The sequence below is a fragment of the Sinohyriopsis cumingii genome, chromosome 7, assembly GCF_028554795.1.
Source record: "Sinohyriopsis cumingii isolate HCF-2022 chromosome 7, ASM2855479v2, whole genome shotgun sequence".
NCBI lineage: Eukaryota > Metazoa > Mollusca > Bivalvia > Unionida > Unionidae > Sinohyriopsis > Sinohyriopsis cumingii.
In genome coordinates this window covers 49,327,755-49,341,664 of record NC_142967.1, presented here as the reverse complement: position 1 = coordinate 49,341,664, position 13,910 = coordinate 49,327,755, and the positions used below count along the sequence as shown (strand labels likewise).

The window sequence follows — 13,910 nt, the reverse complement described above, 5'->3', positions numbered from 1 at the left end:
CGTTTGTTGGGTTATCTCCCGACAAATGGCTATATAATTTTGTGGATTATTACGAGGAGATAACTGATGATCATAGATCTCTTGATCCAGAATTAAGGGAGTTTAAGAAATTAATCAGACTACAACCGAATAAAATTCAATGTGAAATAATGAGTAAAATAATTTCAGAAAATTCTATGAACGATTTTCTGCAAGTGTGGAGACCAAATGATTTAATAGTGGCAAGGAGAAAGATAGTTCTTGATACACTTCAACAGCGGTTATTTCAGTTGCATAAAGAAAAAATTTCAGATCTACGTATACCATTGTGTTAATGACCAGCTGCTACACGACGACAGAATATTGACGTTGACACACCAGGACAGACTGAGAAAAAGAATCTCGTATTAAATGATGTTGTTTTGGTTCCTGTCAATGTTGTTGAGGATGCGCTGAGCGCGAACAAGACTCCATGGACGCTGGGATACGCAATGACATTTCATTCATCTCATGGGTTAATCATCTCTGATACTCGAGTTTGGATTGTCGATGATCGTGTCCAATGGTCAAACTTAGTTTATCTCGCAGTGTCTCGAGTCAGAAGAATATCTCAGCTGCGAAGTATTGTCATAGACGCTACAGAAACCATTGATGATGTCCTCGATGATAGTGACACAGTAAGAAAAAAATTAGCTGGTTATAAACAAAGTAACAAAAAAACGAGACTTTGATCTCGATGTTGAATTTATCATAGCGCTGAAACAACAGCAGAATAATCGTTGTGCAAGTCGTAATTGTATAATGTTGTGGCGATATTCAAATAATGATCCAAGACAATTTACCGTGGATAGAAAAGATAGTAGTCTTGGTCATACACGCGAAAATGTGATGCTAGCCTGTCTTGAGTGTAATCGACGTAGGGGTGCTAGTTAAGTGATGGTGGTGGTAATTGTGTCTTTTCAGGAATTACTTGTAATTGTTCACGTGTAAATCCACGTTGAGGACCAGTTGAATCTAATCTGTAGATTGCGGGTCTACCCGTGGATCTTACTACACTGGAAATTTTATGTGTCGTAATACTCCAGACAGGATCAGTTGCTCTTTTTTTTTTTACCACCTGCAAGTTCACCGGGTTCATATAAATATCTTATTGTCACATTAAATAATACTGGCTGCGCTGAAAAATCACGTCGTTGTACGGGTATATGTTTTTTTGTGATCGCGCTAATAGCTTTCATGTTGGTTGTTCGAGTAATTTCATTATTTAATGCAGCTATCACACTTGGTAATCTTGCAACCCATTCACGAGATCTCGTATCTTGAATTATTTTCTTCGCGTATTGATATCCAAATAACCGCTCATTTTATCAGCGATGATACTGCACCTTGAAATTCTCTGCCAGGATTAACTTGTAGCAGCTGTGGCCATTGCAAGGGTCCACGTCGATAAATTCGTTCAAACGCAGAAGCTACTTCAGTTGCTGCCTTTGCTGATAACAGTTCTGCTTCTTTGTATCTACTTGCAACAAAAAACAAGACAACTATGAAGACAGAGGAAATGGCTTTACTGACCTTGTATTTCCTTCTGCTATCTAAACTGTTTCAATTTAAAAATAAAAATAAAGTTCAGAGGTGAAAGGCACTTAAAGAAATACTCTTTTCCCAAAGGTAAAATTAATCCGATTTCAAACGCAGACTTTCAGTTCTGGACGACGATATCCTCGTATACTTTTTTCAGATCATAAAGCTATTTTTGGATCGTCAAAAATTCCCAGCACATTACCCAAAATAGATTAGAGTGCCGTGTGCATACATATGTCAGTGATTGAGTTTTAATGGTTAACATTGGTCAGATTCACAGTTCACACTGCTGGGTTAATAGGCGTGAAAATTGCTGTGTCCCATTCACTCATTAGACATTAGTTTATGATACGGTACCATCAAACCTCCTTCTCATCCCAGTGTAAATGTGAAAATCCATGCTCTAAATCTTAATTTGCATCTTTATTGACTCTCTTCCTCACTGTGTAACAAATACACTGTACTTAATGTCTTAGTTGTTGTCATATCTACACACCCATCCATATATATATATATATATATATATATATATAGAGAGAGAGAGAGAGAGAGAGAGAGAGAGAGAGAGAAAGAGAGAGTTCTAAAGTCGCTGCGGAAAGTAACCTGAATTCAAACAGTCATCCAGGAAAGAATAACTAATAAAGACTCGCTTTGTGTAGCATTGAGCGAAACTATGCTTCACTTGAAGATAAATTTGAAATGTAGTGAAAATCGAGATTTTGCCTTTCTTTAAAAAACCCACAAAACACTCTCTAAAACAAAAAGCAAACAGTACAACATTGAAATTTAATTTAATTCTAAAATAGAGTGAAATGTTCACAGGGCAATATATGTAGGTATTATCATCTATATACAGAGTGAAATGTTCACAGGACAAGGTATGTGGGTATTATCATCTATACACAGAGTGAAATGTTCACAGGACAGTGCATGTGGGTATTATCATCTATATACAGAGTAAAATGTTCACAGGACAAGGTATGTGGGTATTATCGTCTATACACAGTGAAATGTTCACAGGACAATGTATGTGGGTATTATCTTCTATACACAGAGTGAAATGTTTCCTGTACAGCGTATGTATGTATAATCTTCGATATACAGAGTGAAACGTGTACAGGAGAAGGTATATAGGTATAATCTTTGATATACTTTTTATGCCACCGCTGCAATAACACGAGAATTTTGTCGTGGAAAGATAACACAAACTCTATTTAACTTAAAGCTATGCAATTTGACAGGCTATATCATAGTCATAAGTGGATGACATACTATATCATGGTCATTAGAGGATGGCATGCTATATCATGGTCATTAGAGGATTGCATGCTATATCATGGTCATTAGAGGATGGCATGCTATATCATGGTCATTAGAGGATGGCATGCTATATCATGGTCTTTAGAGGATTGCATGCTATATCATGGTCATTAGAGGATGGAATGCGATATCATGGTCATTAGAGGATGGCATGCTATATCATGGTCATTAGAGGATTGCATGCTATATCATGGTCATTAGAGGGTGGAATGATATATCATGGTCATTAGAGGATGGAATGCTATATCATGGTCCTTAGAGGATGGAATGCTATATAATGGTTATTAGAGGATGACATACAATATCATGGTTATACGACGATGGCATGCGATGTCATGGTCATTAGAGAATGGCATGCTATATCATGGTCATTAGAAGATAGCATTCTATATCACGGTCATTAGAGGATGGCATGCTATATCATGGTCATTAGAGGATGACATACAATATCATGGTCATTAGAGGATGGCATGCTATATCATGGTCATTAGAGGATGACATACAATATCATGGTCATTAGAGGATGGCATGCTATATCATGGTCATTAGAGGATGGCATGCTATATCATGGTCATTGGAGGATGGCATGCTATATCGCGGTCATTAGAGGATGACATACAATATCACGGTCATTTAGGATGACGTGCTATGTCATGGTCATAAGTGGATGGCATCATGTATCATGGTAACAAGAAGATGACATGTTATATCATGGTCATAAGTGGATGACATGCGATATCATGGTCATAAGTGGAGGACATGCTATGTCATGGTCGTATGTCGATGGCCATATTAAATTTTCAGAGTATTACAGTAGATTTTCGTTTTTAGAAACAAGTTGTTGATGATTTTGGGCGTAAAGTCTGCTCTAAAATAAAACATTTTAGCATGGCTGAGTGAATATGGTATCCAACAATGAAGAGCTAGAGTTAAAATGCGGGAGTGACATCTGCACACACGCCTGAAAAAAAAAATCATCTTGTCTAGATTTTAGCACCGACTCAATTTTCGAAATTTTTCATTAAGGAGCTGCATATAATTCTATTGTTGTTCATTTATCACGTCACGACTTCCCAAAAATAGTACTACATTACTTGGTGCGTGCTAATGTCCCAGTATGGAACTATTACAAGGAAATACAATACTGTACATGACTAAAACACAGAATTTAAACCCATTACAATAAACGTAGATATTAAGTAATATCTCAGTCTCCGATGATTTCAATATTGTAGTAATGTTTCTCGGAGAAATATTATCACAAAAAGGTGAATATTTCACAAAAAATCACCTTCATTTGCGATAAAACCGTCCTTTTCCATGCCCTGTATCGCTTAAACTTTTTCAAGAATAAAATCTTTCATGACTTCAATGGCCCCCGAATCAAATCCAACAATATCCAACATGTTGGGGTCATCTGGATCAGCAATAGTAAATCCATTAGAGGACATGCCCACCACGATCAACTTGGCATTGTAGATCTCGCTCTTAAGTCTGTAGTCCTGAATGGCCTTGAAGGGATGGACTTTCCCATACCATGTCTCATTGTCTGTGTACACAATGAAAACATCAAATTTCTTTTTATTTTCCATTGCATACAGCATGGGCAGAGCACAGTCAGTACCACCAAAAGGTATCTTGGATGATTTCTCAATGACCTCATTAAGGGTGTCTTTCTTTGTAATTGGAATAGGACGAAGTTCATGCGAGAAGGCAACAACCTCGCAATGTTCTTCAGTTCGAAGGGTAACCATCATCATGGCTGATGCAGCATCACGGCATGTGAGACTCTGTGTTCCGATGCATGGCACGCTCATAGACCCACTAACATCTATAGCTAGCATATATCGCTTTCCAGTCGGTTCAACAGCTTTAAAGGCCAAGTAATAAGCACTGTCAAGCCCAGTCATCACTTTTTCATTAGGATTCCATTTCAGGTGTCCCTTGTCACCTTTCCCCTTTTTGTACTGATTCAAAGCTACAATAATATTAAAGGGGTGAACGTGTGCTTTCTTTAATGTTTCTTCCTCATTCAGTCTTTCTGCAATTGCATTCTCATACTCAGATCCATCATTAAGAAGGCCTAGGGATGTGATCTTTCCAAGATTACGGATCATTGCAGTCATTGGCATCCTCTTCAAAAGGATTTTCCAAACTTCTTTAGAATTCAAGAGGGATGTTGGAACATGCTCTCGGACAAGCCCGTGCTTTTCAATCAGTTGTATCATTACCTTATCATCTGTACATTTTCTTGCTTTTTCCGTTGCCTCCAAGAATGCAATGATATGTTGTAGATTCACATTATTCTCAAACTCTTCATGTAACTTCTTTGCCTCCTCAAGTCCTTTGATGACAAACCTGGTGATGACTTTCAAGCAATCATTCTTTGGTTTGATGTGTGACAGACGAAACAAGTCTCTGTGTGACCAATTTTCACGTTTTTTATACTTTGTGATGAGCAAAGACAATACCATTGGTTTATCTTCTGCAAGTTCTTCATACCAGTTGCTGATGGCTCTTCTGTGTGCTCTTCCCCATCCGGTCCCATTGCTCTCACCTTCAGCATACTTGAGGAACATAAAAAGATGGGTGGGAATTCTGCAGACTTCATTTAGGCAACCATAAGCCGCTTTCTTGGTTTCCTGATCATTTGATCTTGCACAGACAGCCAAGCCAAATATGACTGGTCCCTGCTTTGCAGCTCTCCCTTCCACACTTATTTCTCGTATCAATTTAACAAGCTCCTTTCCTTTCCCCTCAGAAATTAACCTGAAAAATAAAAATAAAAAATTTAGAAGATCATTCTGTATGGATTTTTTTTACCTTTGTTTTAAGTATGAGAGTTCCTTCATGTGCTGAATAAATGTCGTAAAATGTGTCTTGCAGCTATTAGTTTGCATTTCTAAATACTCTGAAACAATGATCAGGCCAAATAAAAAAATGTTCTGTCTAATATGTAATTTTTCTGGCTCCCATTGAAAGCGTCATAAATAGGAATCACTCACTCTACTACATTATTTATGTATGGATGTTTCCTGTGGGTTATTAGAAGAGTCCCTAACTTAAAAACCAAATACCGTACTTGAACATGTAACGACTTGAAGAATCCGTTGAATTAGTTATTTGGATGTAAACAATCGACATTAATGTCAAATTTTGCTCGTACCTATCAAAGCACTTTGCATTTTCTCTCTTTAGTAACTGTTCTGAAGCTGTATAGGTGCCTCCTTCGCATCCCATGACCAAAAAACGCCGAGCCCGTTGGATGTCATCAACGTTGAAATTCCAGCCCCCAAAAGCATTTTTAACCTGCTTGCGGTGAATTTGCACCTTTTGGGTTTGTTCCGCACCACGTTTTCTTGCAGATGGCTTGTATTGGTAGACACCATCGTCCTCAGCTTCCAATTCCCTTGACAGAAAACTACCCATGTAGAAAGTCACCTGGAAAGAGACTAAAATTAATTGTAAAAGTTGCTTCTGGCATAAAATATACATTGCAGGCTATAACAGATATGAACACAAATAATGCATTTTCTGTACATGTTTATGTTAATCTTCTTAACGCTTCTGAATTTTTCTTCAACCGTTTGGGACACAAAATTACGCGCTCCTTGCTAGCAGTAATACAACATTGCATCCTTGTAACGAATGCTGCAATTAAAAAGTATCATATATGATAAAATCATCTTGCTAAAAGACCTTTCCTTGAAACTAAAAACTTCATTATAACACTACCTTTTCGTATGAACCACTATCAATCATACAATAATAACAATAATGAACCAAACAAATTCAGTCAAAAAATCCAATCTGTAACATCTTTGTTCAAACAGTTTAAAATTTCCTAATGCACATTCAGAAGTCTAGCAGATCATGGAGAAAAAAGTGCCTGTGCTCGATTTATAAGGCTCTCCTGTTTTGGGAGCATTTCAAGCTCATCGTAAGTCACGTGATGCTGTAAACATCAACATATTTGAGTTTTTGTTTATTTGGAGTTTTCAGCACAAGTTCAATTATTTGTGCCAAAATACTTCATAAATATGAAGCCATAGGAATGAAATAATCCCGAATGGTTTACTTGCCTGAAATCTAAAGTCATATGAAAATGCATAAAAGTCTCATTTTACCATTTTATTCTATGGAAAATTTGGGCATGTAAAAAAAACTGTTACTTTCCCAGCAAAAATTAAAAAATTTCTCGGGACGCTCTTGTGATCTAGTCGAAATCCAGCAATGAAGTACCAAGGATGATAAATTTGTCTGCCTTTGACACTTATTTTATGTACAAACCGCGTCTCATACATATCATCTGTATTTAAGGAAGCCAGAATGCGCTTGTATGACAAGAGCAATATAATGTATGCATTTTGCTAGTTAATGTAATACAAATACTGCATCAAAGTCTCTTGACCTGACCCAGTGGTGGAAAAATCCAATGTAAAGCAATATGGTCAGGCGACTTCGGCAAAAATGACTTCGGCAAATGCAACAACAATGGACTTCAGATGCTGAGGAAATCGCGGAACACAGCCTCTTAATCACAAAAAGGAAAGGGGGGGGGGCGGAGCCGGAGGCTCATATGTCAGCATAAAGATGCACGAACTCTGAGCATGCGTAAATGTCAAGAAACATTCATCAGCTAAACCAGCAATTGAATATGTTATTGTTTTTACATCGAAACAAAGTGAATAGAATATGCAGGATTTGTACCCGAATACTATGTTGCATTAAACCTGTCCCTTAATAAATGACTTTCACAACTACCGAGAGGTAGAGACCTGACCTGTTCACAGTAATTAGGGGCCATCCATTTAGTAAGTACGCAAAAATCTGGTAAAGCTCGACCCCTCCCCACTCCCTGTACACATGCGTACTTTTTGACACACACACACACATCTGCGTACGTACGTTTGACGCAACCCATCACCGAATTCTATTGAACGACCTATATTTAATCCACGCAGAAACGATCAAGGATTAATAATATTAACGTGTTTAGTAAAACAGACTGTCCACCGACGTTGAATGTCTGGCTGCATCAAAGAAATAAGTTTCGTAACTTTAAAAAGTTTGTCTAGTGTCCGCTAAAATTCAAACGCCGACTTAACCCAGTCGAACAGGTTACGTATTAGACAAATTATTATCGAGGTTCCCTCCCCCCCCCCCCCGTTTCCTATGTGTACGTACATGTTCAGTAGACCCTCCATACGCAAGCGTATGCATTTGGGTTAACCCCCTCCATGCGTACGTACTAAATGGACGGGCCCTTACAGAGTTTCTTGGAAGTCTTATTTCCATTCACGAACGACTTATAAAATGTACGGGATAATTATCGGTTACTGCAATTGTATAGGAAAATATGTAGCAGTTAATAAGCTATACTGCACGACGTTAGGAGAATAATTTAGGTCAGAAAAAACGAGTTCATATTTGTCTTTACAAATGCAGTTACCTTCTTATTATATACTCATTTTGCATTTCTACCTGTTAATGATGATGTGGATACATACCTAATTACATCGCTTTATCTCAAAGAATATTCACGTTATAGAGAGAAAAAGAAGGTACTATAGAAAACAAAGCATTGAAGAATGTCGTTGACTTTAAGATGGGACTCCATTTTAATGTGTTACACTTTCCAGTAATGATGTGCATCCACACCAAGTTTCATCCCTTAATCTCAAACGGCTATAAAGTTATAGAGGGGGCCACAGGCGCCCTAGTGGTCTAAAGCGCTTGCCTTTACCGATCATGGCCATTCACCTCTATCCCCGTGGATTCGAGTCTCGAACTCAGCTGTTGTGAACGTTTGAGAAAGTTTGCCAGTATCTTCCAGTGGGTCTGTGGTTCTTACCGGGACTTTCCCGGTTCTTCCTTCACCAGTTATATTGTCCGCCATGTATCGTGTGCTGAAAAACGGCGTTAAATCCACAACAACAACAAAGTTATAGAGCAGAAATCAGTGTGATATATTTATTTATTATTTAAGTTTTGGTGGTTTTGACGACACTCCTAACATACTATTGGCTATGTCATCTGGGGAAATAAGAGCTACTTGCCTTTCCCAAGAACACACCGAGGCAGCCGACCCTAGCTGGGCGGGTATTAAACCCTAACTACTTAGATTACGACTCTGACGCTCTGCTAAATTAGGCGCCGCGTCTCCCTAGTGAGATGAAAACATACATTACTGAACAGTTACTTAGACCCCGAAGATACCGCCCCCATGTAGCACGTTGTTGTTGTTGTTGTTGTTATAGGGTTTAACGCCATTTTTCAGCACACGATAGGCTATACATGGCGGCCAGTATTAATGGTGGAGGAAGAACCCGGGAAAACCCCGGAAAGAACCACCGACCCTCGAGAAGCTACTGGCAAGCTTTCTCACATACCCACATTGGCCGAATCCGAGACTCGAACCTACGCAGACAGAGGTGAGATGGCAGTGATCCGTAACGGAGAGCGCTTTAGACCACTCGGCCACTCGGGGCCCCCATGTAGCACGTAACATACCTTCTAGTGATGGCGTAGAAATATACACTTTGTTTAATATGACGGAATAAAATATGCCCATTATGAAAATTGAATGACACCGTTTGCAAACGGATCCAAGTTAAAGCTTGGTTACGTGCATTCGAAGAAAATGGACGACTACGGAGAGCTTCTAGCTACTTCAAGATACAAAACCTTGATCCTTCACAACAATAACACAACTGTCTATAAGTAGCGTGTAATTGGATACGAGTCGGGTGACACCACCATTTTCCCCATTCCTTTTGTCACAACCATTTCGTCTTAAAAACGATAGTACATTGTTCCTATAGCCCTAGACAGGTTTTGTTTTAAAAATAACTTTTCAAAGGGTTTTCAAGGGGTTTCAGAAGGTTGAAAACATTTTTTCTTATCAAAATACAAGTTTCTGCTTATGTTGCGTAAATCGGTACAAAATTAAAAGCCAATACGCCATTACATCAAAAGGGATGACACTGTATCTGATAACTAATCGTGTCATATATCATTTGATCCACACAATTTTATCCCATTTTATGTACTTATTCATTAATTAATTTTCAAAACTTCGTGAATAAGGCAAATTCTTAATTTAAAGTGGTATATTTCATTCCATTTAAATAATGTGTGTTTCCTCGATTAATTCAGTGAGTTTTAGGAAACTAGCAACGAGGTTTTCAGCAAACGTAAGGCCATTTCAAAGATTAAAAGGGTTTTTCAGGATTTTTTTTTTTTCAAGGAAACTTCTCAAATTCAAGGAATTTCCAATGGTTCATGAATCATAGAGGACTAGAGTTATATGTTATTCATAAATAACATTCCTTAAATTAATCGCTAAATAATCATAAAATAAATACATTTATGCCATGATTTCCGGATGGAAGCTACGTTGATTATGACAATAGAATTTATTTGTTAAAATATAAATTTTATTAGGCATCATCTAAAAAATAGCATTTAGAGCTTTAATGAATCGAAATCTGGATTCTGTTTGAATAATGATAAGAATTTCAAATGTAATTTAAACGCATTGCTTTTTTCTGTTCGCATTTCTATTATGTTGTATCCTTTTTAGTTCTATTCGATCTTTACTTTTGACTTATATCCCCAATTTTCGTATGTGCTAAATGTTTTAAACGGCCGATGAATATTTTGTTAAAAAATGTTGTTTTTTTTCTTTTCTTTTACTTTTTTGGACCTTGGGCAATACACTTAACGTGCATAAGATTTAAACTTGTTTTAAAATGTCTGAAATAACCGATTTGCTGTGTTTCACGGTGCATTTTATAAAAAAGATTTAAATGAGGTCGAAATTCTATATGAATTATAAAGTTCGCATACATTTGACCAAGGTGTTACAAAAGCAAATCTTTAGGATATAAATGTTATAAAGCAAATCAAATACCTTCATCTTAACGAAGTGAAATATATCTACTTCAAGAAAAAGAAAAAATGTCACAACGATGGCAAAGTGCTAAGTTTATTTTAAGGTAACTGTTATGGGAAATTTGGTTAAACTGTATTCTACGGTACGATGTCGCAAAATATATAAAACAATTCTTACAGGCTTTGGGATTTATCGTGGCGATTCAAGTTTATCTAGTTTTAATTCTTCAGACAAACTCTGGCTTTAATTATACAATGATGTCACGTGCTTTTAAACCTCGTTTATAGTGCCTGTTTCTGTAAGTCTTCGCATGAGAGAGAGAAAAAATAAAAACGGATCAGGGAGCGAAAGTAAAAGCCAAAAACAAATTAACATAAATAATGTTTTCATACACATTCACTGCGGCTGCTTCATGATAGCAAACACGCCGTGTAATATTGCATGAAATCTTTTGATTTATTTTTGTGTGGACGTATTTCAATTTAATTAATTAAGTTTGATATGAGGATTCAGAAAAAGCAAAAAAAGAGAAGAAAAAAAAAAAAAAAAACAACAGAAAAAGCAAAGGAAAGAAAGTAACATAAAAAAGTAACAAGAGAAAAGTCGTTGGAAAAAGTCACTAGGAAACTTCACAATTATTAACTTTTCAATTATGCAAAATTTTCTTCAATATAAGTTTAAAAGAATATTTTAAAATAATATAGTGGCATTATTATGATATCTTTCTAGCAAATTATAAAAATGTTAAAACACTTGTTTTATTATTAATCAACATGCCCAAATTTATAATAAAAAATATTGAAAAACAATTCCCAAATGAAAGATGTTTTCCGGCTGAACAAATTTCAAAGCTATACTTTCTGTAAGTTTTACTGCCACACTGCAGACATCGTAGCAATATGACTGAAAAATTGTTAAGCTACGTTAAAAATCCAAATCACACACACACACACACACACACACACACTGCAAGTTTTATGCTCTCCGATCAAGACACAATACATATATAAGCATCTTTATTAGGCTTCGAAATTTGTTACAGTTTCATTCATCGACCGATCCTTTGTTATTAAGTCCAGTACGGTGTTGTTATATCTCATTCAAATTTGTATTCATAACATTTTTAACAGTGACTTTTCAGTTACCCTGGTATAACTAGTATCGTGAGGAAGGTATTACTTTTTTCTGCTTATCCAATACAGTATACACCATCTAGAAAGGCAGAGGAATTGGTTACTGACCTTATGTTTCTTTCTGTGATGTAAAGAATCTCATATTAAAGTAACAAAAAATTTCATCTAAGTTAACATTAAACCGAGTTCGAACACAAGTTTTTGATTTTGAATGACTGTCAGAATTCTAGTATCAGAAATAGGTATTCTATATATAAGATCCTTAAAAAAAACAGACTTTTCTATAATTAGATCGGTACAAAATACCCAGCTCGTACTTAAAATAGATTACCACGTGCATACATATATCAGTGATCGAGTTTTGATTCTTAACATTGGTGAGATTCACAGCTCACAGAGCTACAAATTAAGTTTAAATGCGTGAAAATTGCTGTGTCTCACTCGCCCATTAAGCTTTACCTTCCGCAACTGTACCCTACGCCTTCTAATCACAATATCAACGTGAATCTCCGTGTTATCAATGATAATTAGCACCCTCTTTATTAATTTACTTCTTCTCGGCATGTCAGATTCTCTATATTTAATCTCTTCATGAGTATATTACTATTATCATTATTATTATTATTATTATTATTATTATTATTATTATTAGTATTAGTATTATTAGTATTATTATTATCGTATTTGTTGTTATATTGTTATGACTCTAGGTCTTAAAATATGTAACAGAAAGGAAATGAAACCAACAATTTAAGTAAAATTCAACAAATAATTTATTTCTCCATGTTATAAAGTGTAAGTTACAGTATTGTGAATTAAATTCCAAATAATCCAAATTGTCCTTAAAAATGTATAGAATGTTCCGAATAAATTCCAGTCGCATTGAAAGTCCTGATGTACCAATCATCTTAAATGTCCTGATATACCAACAGTGGATACAGAACGTCTTTGAGAGAATTCACAAAATTCCCAAAACAATGTGTTAATCCAGTCAATGAGCACTTTGTAATTCCAATGAATAAATAAAATCTTCTAGAATTATATTTGAAAATCACTACATAAACTCTGATAATAAATGGATTCCACAGATTGATCTTATAATAGGAATGAATAATTTGTTTACCAAACCTCTATTTATACATCTCTCACATGTCCTACGACGCAATAGTAATTTCTGGAAACTCATAGAAAATTCCACTAATTTGTAAGCACGGTTAGGCCTTGAACTCAAATTCTTATAAAAAATCTTATATACCAGTTACAATTACGTAAAAAGTCAGGTATGCCAAAACGCTATCCACAGCCCGCAATTGTGTACTAGAGTCAAGCACACAATATAAATTAAATACACATAACACCTCCCGTCATAAACAAAAAGAAAGATTTATGCCACAAATATTTCTTCACATACGAGTCAAATATACATAAGATACTATACTATTTTAGATTACATATGAAAATATGTTATGATTGACACACAATAAAGCAACATAGCACTTCTATACATATTATAGTGAATGTCTAATCAGATTATTTTCTCCTCTGATGTGTCTAGTGAAGATATTGTATTCTTGAAGTATCAAACTCCATCTCAGCTATCTCTGATTTGTGTTTTCATTTTGTGTGCAGCTTGGGGGTTGTGATCAATCACCGAATACAATAATCGGACAACGAACTGAGTCGATTATATCTAGTCATACGCAAACATCGCATTAATTGCTTTTACTGATGGGCACACGGAATTCAAAATTAGCTTTGCCCTTCTACAGGTTTTAACTGGACCGTGTCTCACAATATGTCCTAAACATGTGATACAAGCACAGTGAAATTGACTTTTACCTAAATTAACCATCAGATTTTCATCATAGAGTCGATCAAAGAATTTTCGAATAGTTTCCAGGTGACCTTTATCTTTGCAGCTAATGACGTCATTGATAATGCATCTCAAATTGATAGACCAGAAAGAAGACGAAGACATTTTTGTATTAAATGTTGTCACT

The 13,910-nt window shown here is 36.0% G+C and overlaps 1 protein-coding gene across 2 annotated transcripts; it reads right to left on the bottom strand.

Annotated features, from left to right (window-relative positions):
- Positions 1-2,335: 2,335 nt before the first annotated feature.
- LOC149795181 (RNA-binding protein RO60-like) lies at positions 2,336-12,139 on the bottom strand. Of its 2 annotated transcripts, none has more exons than XM_089964914.1 (3): positions 12,019-12,139; positions 6,047-6,321; positions 2,336-5,649 (listed from the first exon to the last, which is right to left on the bottom strand). In XM_089964914.1, exons 2-3 carry the CDS (start codon positions 6,307-6,309, stop codon positions 4,215-4,217), a joined length of 1,698 nt encoding a protein of 565 aa, XP_089821040.1. In that variant the 5' UTR covers positions 6,310-6,321; positions 12,019-12,139; the 3' UTR covers positions 2,336-4,214. The 2 variants fall into 2 exon arrangements, with proteins under 2 accessions (XP_089821040.1, XP_089821041.1); XM_089964915.1 differs by having other exon boundaries at positions 6,047-6,332; positions 12,019-12,109.
- Between the last annotated feature and the right edge of the window lie 1,771 nt (positions 12,140-13,910).